This window comes from Scatophagus argus, chromosome 11, assembly GCF_020382885.2.
Source record: "Scatophagus argus isolate fScaArg1 chromosome 11, fScaArg1.pri, whole genome shotgun sequence".
Classification (NCBI taxonomy): Eukaryota; Metazoa; Chordata; class Actinopteri; family Scatophagidae; genus Scatophagus; species Scatophagus argus.
This window is the reverse complement of record NC_058503.1, coordinates 63,338-83,355: the sequence shown is the minus strand read 5'-3', so window position 1 is coordinate 83,355 and position 20,018 is coordinate 63,338. Positions and strand designations below refer to the sequence as shown.

Sequence of the window (20,018 nt, the reverse complement as noted above, 5' to 3'; positions counted from 1 at the left end):
ATTACACTAAAATATCATTATGATTTGGTAAACCCTGACACTTCATGACATTTACCCCTTACCACAAAGTACACATTTAACATGGTATCGTTATATTATGGTCCACATTTATTGTTTACAACGCATGTTTTTTTAGCAAGAAATGGCAGGGAGGGGTTGATAAGTAAATCAAACAGCTATGAACAGCAGTACGGGCAGATTGTCAGACCACTCTTTTATGTAAAAGGGAAAGGAAAGTATATCTAAACAACTGGCGTATCAGTTAGAGTAGGGTTTGGTTTTGGGCCATTTCTTTTTCAGAGGGTCCTATCACCCTCTGAAAAAGAAATGGCTGAACGACTGGTGGCTGACTGGCAGTATGGCCCACGCGCACCTATGGCACAGGTGCGTCCACCACCTCCCTATCCACCAAGGTCTCTACAGATGATCGGTCCAGGCCCTCCTCAGCCGATGGTCACCCGTTATCTGGCTGTTCCAACTTCACCTTCCATTGAGGAGGATTCTGTGATTCTGTGAGGAAAGTGCACTCAAAATGCAAAGAATCAAGTATACTCACTGAAAACAGGTTTCATCGAGTGAGATCTGCTGGAACATGAGAGAAACAGGAATCAAACTATGTTTTCTGTCTATTTCAGTCACATTTGACTACATGTTAGCCAAAACCTCAATAATGCACAGTTCTGTGAGGAAAGTGCACTCAAAATGCAAAGAATCAAGTTTACTCACTGAAAACAAGTTTCAGCGAGTGCATCCTGTGAGATCTGCTGGAATATGAGAGAAACAGGGATCAAACCATGGTTTCTATCTAAATCAGTCACATTTGACTACATCTAAGCCAAAACCTCGATTGTGCACAGTTCTGTAAGGAAAGCGCACTCAAAATGCTGAGAATCACGTTTACTCACTGAAAACAGGTTTCAGCGAGTGCTTCTTCTGAGATCAGCTGGAATGGGAGAGAAACAGGGATCAAACCAGGTTTTCAAATTCACTCACATTTGACTAATACTAAGCCAAAAACTTGATTGTTTACAGCCCTCTGAGAAAGGTCCACCCCAAATGGTGAAACCCAGTCAAATTTAATGATTTCTGAGCAAAAAACTTGATTGTGCACAGTTCTGTGAGGAAAATGTACTTAAAATGCTGTAAATCATGGTTACTTACTGAAAAAAGGCCATAAAACACTTGCTCTGTGATGAGGTGGAATATCAGAGAAACAGGGATCAAACCATGTTTTCTGTCTAATTTAGTCACATTTGACTACATGTAAGCCAAAACCTCAATAATGCACAGTTCTGTGAGGAAAGTGCACTCAAAATGCAAAGAATCAAGTTTACTCACTGAAAACAGGTTTCAGCGAGTGCATCCTGTGAGATCTGCTGGAATATGAGAGAAACAGGGATCAAACCATGTTTTCTGTCCAAATCAGTCACATTTGACAACATCTAAGCCAAAACCTTGATTGTGCACAGTTCTGTGAGGAAAGCGCACTCAAAATGCTGAGAATCGAGTTTACTCACTGAAAACAGGTTTCAGCGAGTGCTTCTTCTGAGATCAGCTGGAATGGGAGAGAAACAGGGATCAAACCAGGTTTTCAAATTCACTCCAATACACTGTCCAAGTGTAGCTTCTCTCCTGCGTTGGGTAACGTATTGCGTATTGCGTCACTTCCTGTTCTCGCACTACTCATTCACTTGCTAGCGTTTGGTGTTCGGTGGTATTGGTGTACTTGAGTCGACATATTTTGTGTTAGCTTTTACTGTGGTTGGTTCTTACATATAAGTACACAAGCACTTTAGGAAAAGTTTATTAACCGCACGATCATCTAAATTCTTTCCTTTTCCGATCCCCGTCCTGTTTGTCGTTGAGCTTAGCTTAGTGCTAACATGGCTTCTTCCACTCACTCCCCCTCTGCCTCTCCCTCTCCCGTCTTCTGTAAGGTGTGTGAAATGTTTAGCTATTCCTCTGCCTCCTTTAGTGAGAGTGAGATGTGTAGAAAGTGTAGTTTATTCACAGCTTTGGAGGCGAGGCTAAGTGAGTTAGAGGCCCAGCTTCGTACTGTAGATCACAGTCCATTAGTCCCGACAGCTAGCCAGCAGCAGTTAGCCTGTGCGGACCGGCCTATTTTAGCTACTTTAGCTGATGTCAGCCGCCCCCCGGCAGCCCCCGAGCAGCCGGGAAGTCAGGGAGGTTGGGTGGCGGTTCGAAAGAAGCGTAGTCCAAAACAAAGGCCCGTGGTTCACCACCAACCGCTTCATGTATCTAACCGCTTTTCCCCACTCAGCGACACACCCGCTGAGAAACCGACCCTGGTTATTGCCGATTCTGTTTTGCGATATGTGAAGCCGACACCAGCAACCATAGTCAAATGCATCCCGGGGGCCAGAGCGGGCGACATAGAGGGCAATTTAAAGCTGCTGGCGAGAGATAAGAGTAAATATGGTAAGATTATAATTCACGTCGGCGCTAATGACACTCGACTACGCCAGTCGGAGGTCACCAAAGTCAATATTGAGTCGGTGTGTAATTTGGCAAAAACCATGTCGGACTCCGTAGCATTCTCTGGTCCCCTCCCGAATCTGACCAGTGATGATATGTTTAGCCGCATGTCATCGCTCCGTCGCTGGCTGTCACGGTGGTGTCCAGAAAACAACGTGGCCTTTATAGATAACTGGGAGACTTTCTGGGGAAAACCTGGCCTCATTAGCAGAGACGGCGTTTATCCCACTTGGGGTGGTGCGGCTCTTATTTCTACCAATATGGCCAAGTTTATTAGACAACCAACACCCTGACAACCCAGGGTCGAGGCCAGGAAGCAGAGTCGCTGTCTTACACACTTCTCTGCTACTTCTGTAGGACTGCCGCCCTCCGTTAAAATTAGAATAAATAAAAATATAAATTCACACAGTAATACTAAGATTAATAATCCCATAGAAATAGTGTCAGTGCCTCGTCCTCCCATAGTCCAACCAGCACAAAATTTAAGAAGTGTTAATCATAATAACCTCATAAAAATACAAACTAGCAAATATTTAGAGCCAAAAAATAGGACAGTCAGATGTGGATTATTAAATATACGATCCCTCCACTCTAAATCCCTCCTAGTCAGTGATCTAATTATTGATCATCAGTCTGATATATTCTGCCTCACTGAGACTTGGTTACGGGATGAAGAATATGTTAGTTTAAATGAATCAACTCCATCCGGTTATATTAACTATGATGTTCCTCGAGCCACAGGCCGAGGAGGAGGAGTGGCAGCAATCTACCACTCCAGTCTTCAGATTAACCCCAAACCTAAATCTATCTATAGCTCATTTGAGAGTCTCACTCTCAGCCTGTCTCACCAAAACTGGAAGTCAGAAAAGCCAGTTTTATTAGTTGTTGTGTATTGCCCACCTGCTGCTGCTTACTCAGAGTTCCTGTCTGAGTTTTCTGACTTCTTATCTAGTTTAGTGCTCAGTACAGATAAAATCATTATAGTAGGTGACTTCAACATTCATATGGATGTTGACTCTGACAGTCTTAAAACAGCCTTTAGTTCACTCTTAGATTCAATAGGTTTCCTTCAGATAGTGAATGAACCAACACACTGCCACAATCACACACTCGATCTGGTTCTCACCTATGGCCTAGAAACTAAGAACCTGTCAGTTGCCCCTCAAAACCCCCTCCTTTCAGACCATTCGCTTGTAGTTTTTGAACTAACTTTAGAAGACTTTACAGCACACAACAAAAAGGTATATTACAGCAGATGCCTCTCTGAAGATAGTGTAGACAGATTTAGGGATGCAATCCCATCACAGCTCTCTTCAGCTCCATGTACCAGTACAACAGACCGTACTGATTTAAACGTTACTCCTGCAGTAATTGATTCCTTTGTCAACAACACTGCAGCCACGTTGCACACAGTTTTAGATATGGTTGCCCCACTGAGAAAGAAGGTTAGAAATCATAGGAGGCTAGCTCCTTGGTATAATTCAAATTTAAGAACACTTAAACAAACATCAAGACAGATGGAGAGGAAGTGGTACTCCTCCAAATCAGCTGAATCCCAGAGGGCCTGGAAAGACAGTCTATTGGCATACAAAAAGGCCCTTCGTGAAGCCAGAACTGCCTATTATTCAACATTAATAGAGAAAAACAAGAACAACCTACGTTTTCTCTTTAACACTGTAGCCAGGCTGACCAAGAGTCACAGCTCTGTTGAACCTTGTATTCCTGCAGCTCTTAGCAGTGAAGACTTCATGAGTTTCTTCACCAATAAAATCAATAACATTAGAGAAATAATCAATAAAGATCTTCCCAGAATAGCCAATATAGTGCCATCTCTAGTAATCTCTTTTAATCCTACTCCATCACTGGACAGGTTCCTGCCCATAGACCTCCCCGAGCTGACCTCCAGCATTAACAAATCTAACCCAACTACATGTCTCTTAGACCCCATCCCAACTAAGCTCCTCAAGGACGTCTTTCCCTTGATTGGCGTTTCCCTCTTAGATCAGATAAACTGATCCTTAACAACAGGTTATGTACCACAGGCGTTTAAAACCGCTGTTATTAGACCTTTACTTAAAAAACCTTCACTTGACCCAGACATCTTAGCAAACTATAGGCCAATATCCAACCTCCCGTTCTTATCTAAATTACTCGAAAGAGTGGTTGCAAATCAGTTGATTGATCACCTACACAGGTACAGTCTCTTTGAGATGTTTCAGTCTGGTTTTAGAGCCCATCACAGCACAGAAACAGCACTGGTTAAAGTCACAAATGACCTCCTCATGGCATCAGACCGCGGGCTTGTCTCCATACTTGTTTTGCTAGATCTCAGTGCTGCTTTCGACACTGTAGATCACAGCATTTTATTACACAGATTAGAACATGACTAGGATCACAGGGACTGCGCTATGCTGGTTCAAATCATATTTAACAGATAGATTTCACTTTGCTCAAGTTAATAATGTTTCCTCTTCATATATAAGGGTTAGCCTCGGTGTTCCACAAGGTTCAGTGCTTGGGCCGATCCTGTTCACCTTATACATGCTCCCTCTAGGAAATATTATTCAGAAACATGGCATAAACTTTCATTGTTATGCTGTACTTATCCTTAAAGCCTGAAGAAACAGAGCCATTAGCCAGACTCCAGGCATGTCTTAAGGACATAAAGGACTGGATGACCTCCAATTTTTTATTATTAAACTCAGACAAAACTGAGATCATTGTTCTAGGCCCCAAACACCTAACAGGAATCAGTAAAAGGGATCATATCTCCCCCATCTTAGCTTCTCTTCACTGGCTTCCGGTAAAATTCAGAATAGACTTTAAAATTCTCCTACTTACATATAAGGCCCTAAAAGGACTAGCCCCATCATACCTGCAGGATCTAATAGTCCCATATATTCCCAATAGAACACTCAGATCACAGAGTGCAGGTTTACTTACAGTTCCCAGAATTTATAAAAGTAGAACGGGAGGACGAGCCTTTAGCTATCAGGCACCCCTGCTGTGGAACCAGTTGCCAATCTGGGTTCGACAGGCAGACACCACCTCCACTTTTAAGACTAAACTTAAAACCTTTCTGTTTAGTAAAGCATATAGTTAGCACCAAATAAAGTGTGTAGGGCTGGTAGGCATAGTTTCACCCACCTCATGATATATAGCCACAGGTAGAATAGGTCTGACTAACTGTTAATCTTTAAATCTCTATCTTAGCTAAGCTGCTATAGGCCTATGCTGCCGGGGGACACAAACATGATCCACCAAGCAGTTTCCCCTCCTCCTTTTCCTCTTCTGTCCTCTCCCCTCGTCAGATTAACATGCAGTTCATTATTTTATGTCACTAACTGTGTGTCCAGTGCTCCTCGTAGTCTTGTGTCTCTCCCTCCCTCTCTCTCTCTCTCTCTCTATCTCTTGATTTGGACGCTGTCAGGATTGGACGGCGTCGCTGACGCAGAGAAAGGCTGAACCCCGATGCAGAGTCAAAAAGGCGCAGGCAGGTCCAAGCAATAGTCTTTATTTTAAGATAACAAAATCCAACTCAAAAAGCACACACTTACTGTGTCCTAGGATCTTTGAATAACTGTGGCTAAACTCCTGGCAAAAACAAGGCAAGGCAAGGCAAAACTAAACAAAAGTTCCTGGCTTGACATGGGTAAAAAAACGCAGACACACTGACAAAGGTGACTGGGAAGACAAGGACTAAATAGACACCACAACGAGACACAGGTGACACACATCAGGAGGGAGAAAGCAATCAGGAAAACCAAAGCAAAGCTACAAGAAAACAGGACACACAGGGGAAGTGACGCTTTTCAAAATAAAAGCGGACATGACAAAAACCTTAAACATAATACATGGAAACACATGACAAGACAAACATGAAACATGGCACATGGACTGAAATCAAAAGACAAAGCATAACCAAAAACCAGGCATGACAGACGCTGCTATTGCTCTGGCAATTCATATAGACACTTGCCTTGCCTAGTGCACCATAACCACAACTGTGGATAAAGAAAATTTATTACCCCTACAAACCCACCAGCTGAAAGTTGGTGCAGCGCTTTTTGTGATTTGCAAATTTCTACAGACGGTTCATCCGTAACTTTAGTTCTGTGGCCACTCCTCTGCATGCTTTAACCTCCCCCCATGTCAAGTTTCAGTGGACACCCCAAGCAGATCTGGCTTTTCGTAAGCTTCAGGAAAGTTTCACCACAGCCTCCATCTTCTCTCCCTGACCCACGCCTGCAGTTTTTTGCAGAGGCAGACGCCTCTGAAGTTGGTATAGGGCAGGGACTGGCAAGTAATTTAGGTCGTGGGCCAGAATTTTTCCTTGCCACTAGGTGGAGGACCAGAACCCAGCTGTTGTACAGTGTGTAGAGAGAACTGGACCCAAAAGCAAGACCTGGAAAACAGTTGTAAGTGGCTTTATTTTCTTGAAACAACAGAGAAAGGACGTCTTCGGTGATTCTGAGGCCTCAGGAAATGCAGGGCAGGCAGACAGACAGACAGGCAGACAGAGCAAGGCTGGAAGCAGGTGGCAGGCAGAAGTGGCTGACTCACAGGAGACCCGCAGGCAATGATCTGCAGTGGAAAAGACAAATGTAACCTATATATTACTTAATTTATGGTTCAGCTGAATACTAAACAACAGCTGAATACTAAACAACAGCATTCGGTTATTGGGACAGTGTCAGAAATCCAGATTCGGCTCTAGGAGAGGAGAATAAAATAAAAGGATTCAGTTTTTTATGTGAGTGGTACCATATATTGTGAAAGACAACAAAAAACATAGACAATTACATTGAATCAGATAGACAACCAATGTGCGCACAACAAAATGTACAATTTCCACACAATATAAAATACATCCTGCAAACCCTTCCAAAGGAAGGATACAATGCTTTGTCTGTATCCCGGAAGCACGACACAGTTCAATGACCCAAAAATGTGTGAGGGTTCTGCTTGAGAATGTCCAGGCGTATTGAGGGATTGAGGAGTGTAAGCGTAGTGGCCGTGTTTGGAAGTTGCAGAGGGGGGGAAAGAAATGAGAAGTTGGGGCTGCTGCACAAGGGAACCTCCTGCCAGCCCAAAGTGCAGTAAGGTCGATTCAGCTGAGTCCTGGGAGAATCTTCAGGCTTATCCCATTGAACTCTCTGATTCGTAGCTCGCCATCAAAACCTGGCTAATTTGCAGTTTAACAACATTCAAGCTTCGTACAAACGCTCTCGACGGCTTCGGTGGCCGGCTCCTCCAGCAACACGCCACAAGTGTGCTTCTCTTGTACTTACCGGTCGCTAGTCACTTATGCCCACTCAATTGGCCACGCTAGGTCACATGACCGTAGCAACGTGATGACGTCAGCCGCAAAATGGATTCACGATATCAGAATAGAGTAGGGGGAAACTAATATGTGGGTTTTTTCACCCGGGTTACACAAGTCTTTAGCAAAACATCACACAGGGGAAAAAAAGCTAACAATAACTAGCTAGTTAGCCATAGGCACAATGAAAAAGAGAGAGACCAGAGGATGAACAATGCAAAGTGTTGTGCGTATACTCAATCCTAACTAGGTTAGTACCAGAAGGTAGACCGAACGATCTGGCAGAGAGTAGACTGCAGAGCCAGGGTATTTGTACAGCTGGAGATGATTAGTGGATGGATCTCAGGTGAGCAGGCAGATTGGCAGCAGGAGTTGATTGGCAGCAGGACTGATGAGCCACACCCAGAACACAGACACAGAGAGACACAAGCAAGGAACCACAAGAAACAAAGGGGAGGGAGAAAACAGCACACATGAGGGGGGAAGGAAAGGCACAGACCATAACATCTATGGCCTATTTACACACTGCGGTAGGAACCCCCAAAGCTTCACTCGCAAAAACAAGGCCTACATGGAGAATGGTCATTATAAAAAAAAAGGTATACAAAAAATAGAACTAATCACAATAAATAAAGCATGTGGCATGTGCACAAACGCATCAGTATGGGTCAAGAACTTATCAGAAAGAATTCTCTCCCAGTCTGAGAAGGATGTCCTGGCGAAAGGCTTGAACTTGAAAAAGCTCTACCTGTGCCCTAACACAAATGTTGCAGAGTTTTCTGAAACATAGATTCAGCTCAAAATGATTGCCAGCGACAGCATATTAAGGATCATGCATGTTTATTTTTTGTACAAAAGCCATTCAGTTTTTTAATGTGCATCACTCTATACAACAGACTTCAAAGAGACCTTATTAAATGATGAATTGTGCATAGGGCAACACTGCCGACAGCTGTAGAAATGAGAGGCTAACACTGATAGAAAACTGATAGAAAACAACACTTTGTGTATATCTATTGCTGCCGGTCTCATTTTTTGAGTATGCCCAAGTTTGGCCAACCTGATTCAGAACGTTCTGTACCCACCCCTGTGGCACAGCCAGAGGGCCTTGTGTCAGAATCAGAATACCCTTAATTTTTTTCACTTTATTATGGCTTTTTTTTTTTTTTTTTTTTTTTTAAATGTGCTTGTAGGATAGTAAAATGGTCAGTTCTTTGAGTAGGTCGGGGTTGGCTGAATAGTGCCACAACTCATTTTGACCCTGCCTTTGCCCATATATTGAATGTCTTAATTTTAAATTTGAAAACTTCAGGGTTTTTTTTCAGTTTTCAGTTTTACAGCTTTGTTTAATGTCTCGTATGCAGATCACTGTGTTTTCTTGTCTTTTTTTGTTTGTTTGTTTTGCATGCTGTCAATCTTGTTTTTCATCAACATCCCTCCCCATTTCTTTTGCTTCATTACGTCACTTCCTGATGCAGGCTCTTACAAACATGAAACTAATCTTTATTTTATGCCGCATGTGCAAATTCCAGTCTTTTGATAGCAGTCCTGTGTTAATAGTCTGTGTTTAAAACTCGGGGGGTGATCCGCTTCCCACTTCCTCTCCCAGAGCCGCTGAAGCAGCACGGGTCATGTGACAGGGTTAACACAGAGGAGACACAGGGGATCCATTTTCTATACTGCTGATCCATCAGGGGTGACACACAAAAACAGACAATGTAGAGTAGCCAGTTAACCTAATGTGCATGTTTTTGGTATTGTGGGAGGAAGCCGGAGAATACGCAGAAAACCCACGCAGGCACAGGGAGAACATGCAAACTCCACATAGAAGGGCCCAGACCGGGATTCGAACCTGGAACCCTCTTACTATGAGGCTATGAGGCAGTGCTAACCACTGCACCACCGTCCCGCCCTGTACACAAAAACGGTCATTTTTGCTTGCAAATATAGGCCTGCTTCCGTGATTTATTAATCATGGTTAACAAATTTTAATATTTATTTTATGTAATCAACAACAAATTGTTATACTTTGCTAGATCATAAAACAAATGTTTACATGCTTTCTTTAGCTTACTTATTCACCTCATGAAGGTTTATAAACTGAAATAAACATTTTTTTTTGCAATGATATAAAGTCAGCTCCAAGAAAATGGGTCACTGGAATGAGCTGGAATTATTCCATCATTACTTATACTTGCTCCAAAATATTAAGGCACTCAAAACAACTGAGCTATTACAACAACAATTCATTTCTGAGTGAGGTTTTTTCATGAGTCCAACTGTTTTTCCAAGCTGAAGTTATGTTACTTCTTTTATCAAGATATACTGTTAGGTTTTATAGTGAAACAGGTCAGGAAAAGGAGTAAATTACTTCCATCTTGGAAGAGAACACATAAAAATGCTAAAACTTTCTTTTCATTCAGAGACCATATTTGTTAAAAAGTGAGCACCAGCAGAAAAATAGTCACAAATAACTATTAAAATTTGTAATTACTTAATGATTACTTAAAATCCCTACACAGCCTTTTTACTGCCCTTTTTTAAAGCCTCTAATCACTTTTGCTTTTCAAGAATGAGTGACTGGGACCTTGCTGTGGAGGCATCATTAAATGAGAGTTGCTTTCCTTTGCAACAAGTCATTTTCTTTTGGTTGGATATTGCGACTTGTGCAAGACAGGGATTGGCAGAAACTCATCCAAGTCTTGGGAGAAAGACACCTCAGGATTGAAGGTTCTCGGTTCTGTTCTGTTCTCGGCAGTGTCTGCATGTATTACCTTCAGCATTTTGCATGTAATGGTGCAGTGTGGTTGGCCCATGGATTTCTCTGATATATATGGACATTTTATAGAAGACCGAAATATACTGTACTTCATCAGACTGCTCACTTTCAACAGTTTCAGGGTGGTACCATTGGTATGCAGGGTCTGTGATAGCAATTTGGAAAAAAAAGCTGTTTGTGTAAATAGGAAGAAAGTAAGTAAATATGATGCCATGGGTTTTAAAAAAACATTTTAAAAACTTTTATTCATTATGCCGACATGAGTGAAGCATAAAGCAATGTAAAGTCATAAGCAGAGAGCACACTTCATCATTTTAGGTCTTGTCCATTCATTTAGACAAGCCTGTTTTATCTGATAGGATTATTGTTCTGCAATCAGTCTCAGAAACTGTAACAGTCTAAGTTGTTTCTTTTTTATTATTATTCTAGTTTAATATCACAAAATGACCAGTTGATAGATTAGTATCCATTTTTTTTTCCTTATGATGTGATATGGCTTTCGTCATAAGCACAAATCATAAGCAGCTCCTGACCCGGCCCAAGCTCTCTAAGAAGACGAGGAAAAACTCCCCAAAACCTTGAGGCCAGATGAAAAATGGGAAGAAACCTCGGGAAAGGCAATTCAAAGAGAGATCCTCCTCTCCGCGGACGGCCGGGGGGCCTAAAGGAACTGCAGTTGGTCTAACCGGAGCACCCGGAGAAAACCTGTATAAGCATGGCGGACGGTCCTGGTGAAGAAAAACGAGAACAGAATTAGTTCTTGTATTGTGAATGTATTGTATTGGCATGAACTCGTGTGTGAGTGTAGTGTTGGTTTAGCTGAGCCATGGGTGAAGCTGGAGCTCCTTCAGGGTAGGTCGCAGCATGTAGGATGTGTTTAAACACTTCTGTAAGAAATCCTGGCAATCTGGAGGGAAAGAAAGATGAGAAAGTTGGAGCTGACAGCCACAGTGATTCCTCAGGAGGTGAATGGAAATGAACAGCTCTGTGTTTGCATATGAGTACGTTTTTCTTACCTCTGGACAGCTCATCCCTGATTGGCAGCTCATGTCTGAGGAAACTTGTGGTATCAAATCGGACTGTTCTGTGGAGCAGCTCATATAAGACCACTCCCATCTGCCACACTGTGGTGGGGCCGGGCCTGTAGGTATAATGACTGTACCACTCCGGAGGGACGTGTTGGGGGGTACCTACAATACACACAAGTGATAATAATTGAGGATGAAAAGCGTCTTTCTTTAAACATTAAAGTCACAGGCAGGTAAATTAGTGAGAGGCAGAAGAAAAAAGCAAGATGCTTACCACAGAAGACACGGTAACTGATGTTTTCTTGAAGAAACAGCTCAGTCCCAAAGTCAATGACACGAACACGCGGCACATCTGAGCTGGTCTCAATCAGGATGTTTTCCGGTTTGATATCCCGATGAAAGATGCGCTTATCCTCTTCATTTGCTGCATCAACCAACTGTTTAAGTATGATCTGGAAGAGAGGGACACAAATAGACAAGTGAGGGATCGGAGTGGGGAGACGGACTGTGAGGAGGTTCAACAGTTTGTGTCATGGCTGTGGGGTTTGGGTTAACTTTGGCTTAACTGCTGTGATTCAAAGCTGACAACAACAGCAGGACAAAACTTTTGATCAGCAACATTTCAAACCCACAGACACCAAAAAAATGTCCATCAGAGATGGTCATAATTTCAGTTTGTTTTGTCATCCAAACCAGATTGCTTCCAACCTGTCTGAGAGCCTACACAGGTTGATTATTACTCCATCAGAGATATGGAGCCTCCTACAACATAAAGCTGTAAGAACATGTAGGGCTTTGGTTTTAGGTTCTTCCTTGTGTTTCCACTGTGGAAAACCAGAATATTTTCCACAGACATGATGGAAAAGGTGACATGGTTTTAGATACCGAGACAAATGGGCAGCACAGTCCACTTGTGGCACAAAGAGGTGCTAATAAGAAACACAAGGAGAACCTGTGGCAATAGCTATATGTTACAGTATGTTACAGGTAAGTCACAAGTCATTAAGTTCTTGTTTGAAACACACACACACACACACACACACACACACACACACATACACGCTCGAGCAGCTTACCTTTGCCTTGTCCTCCTGTAAGTGGCCTCTGTTTGTCCTGATGTAATTTAAAAGGTCCATACATGGCATTGGTCTTTCCAGCACCAGGATCAGCTCCTGGTCCAGATCATACCAGTCCAGGAGTGACACGGGTGCTGATTCCTCCATTAATCCAGTTCTTCCAGCTTGGAGTTTTAACATCACAGCCACCTCAGCTGAGAGTTCTTTCCCATTTCGTCTCTGAAACGTTGAAGCAAAAACAGTGTAAGAGAAGGAGAAGCTCCACAGGTTTAGAGAAAAGCGTGATTCATCAAACACACATTCACTGGGCTGAGTGCAGCGTCCTGTTTGGTGTTGCTCACTTACCTCTTTGCACAACACTTTGTCTTTTGCTATGTGTTTGATGGCAACCTACAAGACACAAATGGCACTTTGGTTAGCACTTCCTGATCAGACTGTGTGTGTGCATATGAGTGAGTGTGTGTATGAGTGAATGTGTGTAAATGTATGTTTCACAATGTGTGTATCATACTCACAGGTAAATGATCTGCTTTGCGGTAGCCAGCAAACACACATCCACAGCCTCCTTCGCCGAGATGATTCTCCTGCTGGTATTTGGCCTCAAATTCAGCTAAACAGACAAACACATGTTTTGTTTAGTTGCCAGGAGCATCAGTTACACATTAAAAAAGCTCTAAAATTAATCCTTTCTAGAGTGATTCTGAAAAAGATGGGCCGCCGTGTGGAACAAAGGAAACAAAATGTGACAACTTGCTCATCCTTTCTGGCATATACTCCACTGAAAACAGTTTGAAAACTATATATTTATGAGCAATGACTTTTGTGCATACATGTTTATAATGAATTTGATGCCAGGAGCACAGTTCAAACATGCTGCTATAGGGGCTACAAAAGGCTGGGGCAAAAACTCAAAACCACCTGTACATAACATTACACTGTGTTTCCAAATCAGGGCATCAGTGTGACCATTAATGTGACTGTTTTGTGTTGCACATTAACACGAACGTGTTAATTACTACTTACCTCTTCGGGAATCTATTAAATCCTTCATGGTTGGCCGGCCCTTCCTTCTCTTTGCGCAGGGTTCTTCTTCATCAGCGGCAGCCTTCCTCTTTCCAGTCCTCTTGCTCACATCCTCCACTGTTGTACCGCACCTACTGGACTGTGTGCTGCTGCTCTCTTCAAATGACAAGAGAAAAAGAGAACCACCAGGTTAATGACCAGTCACTAATGGAGAAAATAAGTCCATCTTTGTCATTCAGTGACTTCCAAAATAACAAACTAATTTTCTTCTCTAGCGTCTCTTAGTTATAGAAATATTTCGTCATTTCGGGAAATACGCATCCCAACACATGCTTGAGCTGTTATTAGGTTAGCATAAAGACTCCTGAGGCAAAGGGAAAACAGTTCGCCTGCTCCCTTCCAAACTGAAAATAGCCGCATCAAAACCCTCTAAAGCTGAGACATTAAAAATCATTTTTCACTCTGGTCTCATGGTCTTTCTCTGTGAATGTAGGTTTGGTTTTGTTTGTTCAGGTTTGACATTTAACTAATGATGTTGAACGCTAACTTCACATGATTCGCTTACCATTGCCAGTGTCCGCAGACGAGGCCGATCCTGATTCCTTCTCAGCCTGGTTGTAGTTCAGTCTTCTCCTCTTTGTCTTTGAGAGTCCATCTTCACCTTCTCTGACTTTTCTCTTCAAGTTCTTCTTGAGCGATTCCTTCTTAGTGTCGCTCAGGCGTTCAGAGTTGTTATTTGCCATGATGATATTACAGAAATTTCAAATCTGATAACTTCCAGTAACAAGTGAATGTGGATCCAACACGTGTGTGCGTGTGTGAGCTCTCTCAGCGATCAAAGGAACGTGTTCTAGCAAACAGAACCCGGAATGTGCTTTGATGATATGAACTGGCTGGTGTTCCAGAATATGCAAATTAGAGTGTACAGTAACTTGTATGAGAGATGTCAAGGTAAATTATCATTATTATTGTTTTCATATTTCTTTAGTTTTACCCCCCCAAAAAACGTAGCCAATGAGTTTCCATGAGTTTTTAAGTCACTCACGAGAGGTGCAAAAACTCCATGGTTTTCCATATCCAAAGTGTCATACATCATCTGAACTGCACAGAAGGGCCATCTGAGTAGAGTGGAGGGCTGAGTCGTTCTTAACTGGCCAGTTAGCTAACGCCCAATAAACCACACATTCTTTGTGCAATTTTTGGGTTATGATAGTGAAAACGACTGATCTGTAAGGTCAATGATATCCTGTGGTGCCTTCTGTGATGCACGGAGAATAGTTTGTATTTTCAAATAGACTGCAGCCAGATTGTGTTGTAACCGCTCTGTTAATCCTTCAGCGTTACTGAGACAGTTTCACTTTTTCTGAAAGCTGCACTGAATCAAGTTCGAAGTCATCATGTCTAAGTCGTTTTGCACTACTTGGTCACTGTATGTGAGGACGCAGAGCAGTGACATGCTTCTCTGTAGCACAGGTGCACCACAGGAAACAGTTTTGGCTCATTTTCTGTTCACTCTCTATACTTTGGGTACAACACTCCAACCTGCCACCAGGGTAACGACCTCCACATCAACGTTGGTAAAACCAAGGAGCTGGTGGTGGAGTTCAGCAGACGCCAACACACCCCACCCGCACTGGTGAACATCCAGGGAACAGACATCGGGAGAGTCACCTCCTACAAGGGTGTTCACCTCAACAAAAAGAGCCAAAACAGACTCTTCCTTCTCAGGAGGCTGAGAGCCTTTGGAATACAGGGTCCACTCCTCATGAGCTTCTACGACTCTGTGGTGGCATCAGCCATTTTTTATGGTGTGGTCTGCTGAGCAGGCAGCATCTCTGCCCGGGACAAAAAAAGGGTGGACAAACTGGTGAGGAGGGCCAAAAAAAAGTTGTGTCGTATCTGCCAAGGCCCACAGCTTACAGAAAGGATGGACAGTGGAAAAGTGACAGAAGGTTGATTTTTCTGATGAAGCATCCATTGAACTGCATCCCAGTCAAATACTGCAGAAGACCTGTTGGAACTCGCATGAACCCAAGATTCACCCACAAAAAAATCAAGTTTGGTGGAGGAAAAATCATGGTACGTCCAGTATGGGGGTGTCCGAGAGTTCTGCAGAGTGGTCAACAGCCTAAAGTACCAATTCATTCTTGCTGCCCATTACAGTCCAAACCACAAGAGAGGACAAATTCCGCAGCAGAATGGCGCTCCTTCTCATACTTCAGCCTCCACATCAAAGTTCCTGAAAGCAAAGAAGATCAAGGTGCTCTAGGATTGGCCCAGTCACCAGACACGAACATTATTGAGCACGTCTGGGGTAAGATGAAGGAGGAGACTTGGAAGACGAAACCAAAAAGTCTTGATGAACTCTGGGAGTTCTCCAAGACTGCTTTCTCTGCCATTCCAGATAGCTTCATCAATAAGTTATTTGAGTCATTGCCAAGACATTGACCTTTCTGTGCTAATTAAATAATAAATCTAAAAGAATGATACAAAATTTTCTTTTGGTTTAATAAGCATAATCTAGAGGGCTTTGCCTTTCATATAAGCTACTTCTGATTTCAATTGATCAACTGCAAGTCTAGTTATTATTTGTTGTTCCTACAGCTTAGATAAGCGACAAGACTTTTGTCAGGGATTATAGTTGATTTCCTGTTTTATTTTTCAGTCTTTTTCTAACTTGTGTCTGGTTTAGCTTTTCATTTCCTGTCCGGTGTTCTCTCCTTTTTTGATTGCTTGCTCTGCCCCTATTTGTTTCACGTGTTTCTTGTTACCTCACCTTCTCTGCGTTCTGTATTTCTTGCTCCTCGCAATTCCTTTCGTCTTCCTTTTGTAACTCCATGATAGGTGAGGCTTGAAAATATTAACTTGTTGGTTATAAAAGAAAATCTCAGGAGTGTTGTCAGGCACTAAATCAAAAAGATTGTGACAAATACAAATCAGATGTAAACATAATTCAACGATCTATAGGTATTAAAAGCCTCCTCTATACTATAAAATATACAACACCATTGATTTGACATATTTCAACCCTTGAATCAAACCATTTTTTAATGGATTATTTTCTGTTTATTATCCTATCATTGCACTTGTTTAGGTCAGATTTAGGTGCAGGATAGTTAACCCTCTGAAGTCATGTATAATTGTCAGTTGTTGACTATTTTTGATTCTAATTTTATATTTCAACTTAGAATTTTTTTTATCTTGCCATTTTTGAATCATTTTTGATCAGCACAACCTCACAAGTGTGATTTACTGTTGTTTTTTTCATTTTGACATACTGTATTGACACACTGGACCTAAAATCACACAAAACTCTAAAATCCGACTGGGGAAAATGCGCTGAAATGCGCTGAATGAAGTGCGCTCAATGCGCTGGTGTTTACTGCGTCTTCTTGAATAAAATGCGCGCCCCAAACGCGCACCAAACGTGATGGCAATGGTCATGAAAAAAACAGTGCGTATATTTTTTATCATAACTCGGGTTTTACTTGACATATTAACAAAATTTAAAAACTGGTATATAGTTTGAAGTGCCCACTTTCGACACAAAAAAACTGGGATTCAGCGAGGCTGCGTCTTGCAGCTACGTGGTCTTAAAGTGGTCTTGTGATAAGGACGCGCCAGCGCGTCTGTCGACTCCTGAGGGTTAAGAGGCTTACTACACTCAGTGGTGTCTCTGGCACAGAAAGCCTGATGGGGCACAATAAACACTAAAATGCAAAGTACTTCTCAGTGAATCCTCACACAAGTGCACCTCATCAATTAAACCACAAGCACGTATTAATCCAACAAGGGGAAGGAGTGAGCGGAGGTGATATGAGTGGCATTTATCAATAAGAGCTCACAGAATTATTCAAGGATTCAAGGATTCAAGGAGCTTCATTGTCATTTCACACACGTAGAACATGAGTGGAACGAAATTAGTTTCCCCGGTCCCAGTATAAGCCCAGTTGCCTAACAAAATAAATATAAATATAAACAACGCTATATAATATAAAAACAGTGGAATATAAGAGAAGAACAGTAGATGATATAAACATCAGTGTAAACAGTATAAACGGTAGTGCAAATGGCTGACAGGGTAGTGCAAAATGACCGTAGTGCAATGGAACATGAGTACTTTAAGTTCTGTGCAAATGCTGCATTGTGCAAAATGTTCCATGGGTGGTTTGTGTGTTTGTTGGTGTGTGAAGTGTGAGTTTGGCAGCAGGGGCTACAGAGGACCTCCAGAGTTCAACAGTCTCACAGCTTCTGGGAAGAAGCTGTTCCTCAGTCTGGTGGTCCTGCTCTTGATGCTCCGCAGCCTCCTGCCTGAGGGGAGAGGGGCAAACAGTTTGTGTGAGGGGTGGGTGGGGTCCTTCATGATGCAGGAGGCCCTTTTCCTGCACCTGGAGGTGTAAATGTCTGTGGTGGTGGATAGGCTGTGTCCCACAGTCTTCTGTGCAGCTTTCACCACCCTCTGCAGAGCTTTTTTCTCTGCTGCAGAGCAGCTGCCGTGCCACACAGTGATGCAGGAGCACAGGACGCTCTCCACCACACATCTGTAGAATGATGTCAGGACTGGCTCCCCAGTCCGGCATGCCTCAGCCTCCTGAGGAAGTAGAGGCGCTGGTGTGCCTTCCTGATGAGGCAGGAAGTGTTGTTGCTCCAGGTGAGGTCGTCCGTTATATGGACGCCCAGGTACCTGAAACTGGAGACCACTTCCACTGCTGTCCCTCCGATGTACAGGGGAGGAAGGGGGAGATGTCTGCCCCTTCTGAAGTCCACGATCATCTCCTTGGTCTTTTTCACGTTGATGCAGAGGTTGTTCTCTCTGCACCAACCCTCCAGGCGTTCCACCTCCTGCCTGTAGTCGGCCTCGTCGCTGTTGGCGATGCGTCCAACCACAGCTGTATCATCCGCAAACTTCACGATGAGGCAGCTTGGATGTTGCGCTGAGCAGTCGTGTGTTAGCAGGGTGAACAGGAGGGGGCTCAGCACACAGCCGGGGAGAGCCGGTGCTGAGGGTGATGGGGGAGGAGGATATGTCATGGATCTTCACTGTTTGCGGCCTGTCCGTCAGGAAGTCCAGGACCCAATTGCACAGGGTGGAGCTCAAACCGAGAGCACTGAGCTTGTGGATCAGTGTCTGCGGAATGATCGTATTAAAGGCAGATGTGAAATCCACAAAGAGAAGGCGGACATAGGAGTCTTTATTCTCTAGGTGGGTGAGAGTTGTGTGGACCACAGAAGATATGGCATCCTCTGTGGATCTGTTCTTTCTATATGCGTACTGGTGTGGATCCACAGTGACGTCGATGCAGTCTTTGATACGGGCCATGACCAGTCTCTCAAAGCACTTCATGACTATCGGAGTGAGGGCTACTGGCCGATAGTCATTCAGGCTCGTCACTGTGGAGGTCTTGGGAATGGGGATGATTGTAGCGGTCTTCAGAAAGGTGGGGACCGTCGCTTGTTGGAGAGAGGTGTTGAAGATGTCCGTCAGTACCTCTGTGAGCTGATGGGCACAGCCCTTCAGCACCCGCCCCGGGATGTTATCGGGACCTGCTGTTAAACACCATCAAATTACAAGTCCAGACTTTTTAACCACTAAAATGATCAGTTATAAGACATCCATAGCAACATTTCAGAATAGGGAAACCCATTGTTTAACAGTCCTTAGCTTATGGCCAAAACAAAGATCTTCACAGGGTGTTGTGAAGCTGACTGGTCATCACTGCCCAGTAGAGCAATTTCTCATTTGCCACAAAGTTTTAAGCATTTTATTTCAACCAAGAACATACCTGTTCTCTTCTGTTTTCTGCCTGTGACTGTCAGTTTCATGTTTGTGAGTGGCATCGATCTGCGCCTGGTCCTTCTAAGCAAGCTTAATCTAATGGCATTTTCCACATGTGAAATGCTGCTTTTTGTACTTGGTCAGCCATTCTGAAAGATGCTGAAGATCCTTAAATTCTGCAGTGGTCCAAGAGCAGGCAAGGAAAGTCGAAGAGTGACTTTTTTGGCAACACTTGTAGTTAGCCACTTTTGAACCAGTTAGCCACTTTTTTTCTTTTCCCAGCTGAATGATGTTAACATCCTCTGGCTAATGTAATCTCTAATTTTTGCTCTACTGGCAATGTGCTAAGTCTAACTTTTATAGCTCATTATTGAAAGTATGTTGAAGATGGGCATACAGTTTTCAGCTTCTAACTTGCTTAAACAAACTGGGACATGCCGACCCCATGCACACCAAAGGAAGACTGCTAGGAGCCTGGTTAAAGGCTTATTCCATGACATCAGTTTCTCCAGTACCA

At 43.1% G+C, this 20,018-nt stretch overlaps 1 protein-coding gene across 1 annotated transcript; it reads right to left on the bottom strand.

Annotated features, from left to right (window-relative positions):
* Nucleotides 1-10,995: 10,995 nt before the first annotated feature.
* Nucleotides 10,996-16,822, bottom strand: LOC124067505 (serine/threonine-protein kinase pim-1-like). Its single transcript, XM_046404900.1, has 8 exons — nucleotides 14,291-16,822; nucleotides 13,726-13,881; nucleotides 13,218-13,312; nucleotides 13,048-13,092; nucleotides 12,703-12,921; nucleotides 11,901-12,078; nucleotides 11,615-11,788; nucleotides 10,996-11,505 (listed from the first exon to the last, which is right to left on the bottom strand). The coding sequence occupies exons 1-8, from the start codon at nucleotides 14,466-14,468 to the stop codon at nucleotides 11,414-11,416; spliced, it is 1,137 nt and encodes a 378-aa protein (XP_046260856.1). The 5' UTR covers nucleotides 14,469-16,822; the 3' UTR covers nucleotides 10,996-11,413.
* Between the last annotated feature and the right edge of the window lie 3,196 nt (nucleotides 16,823-20,018).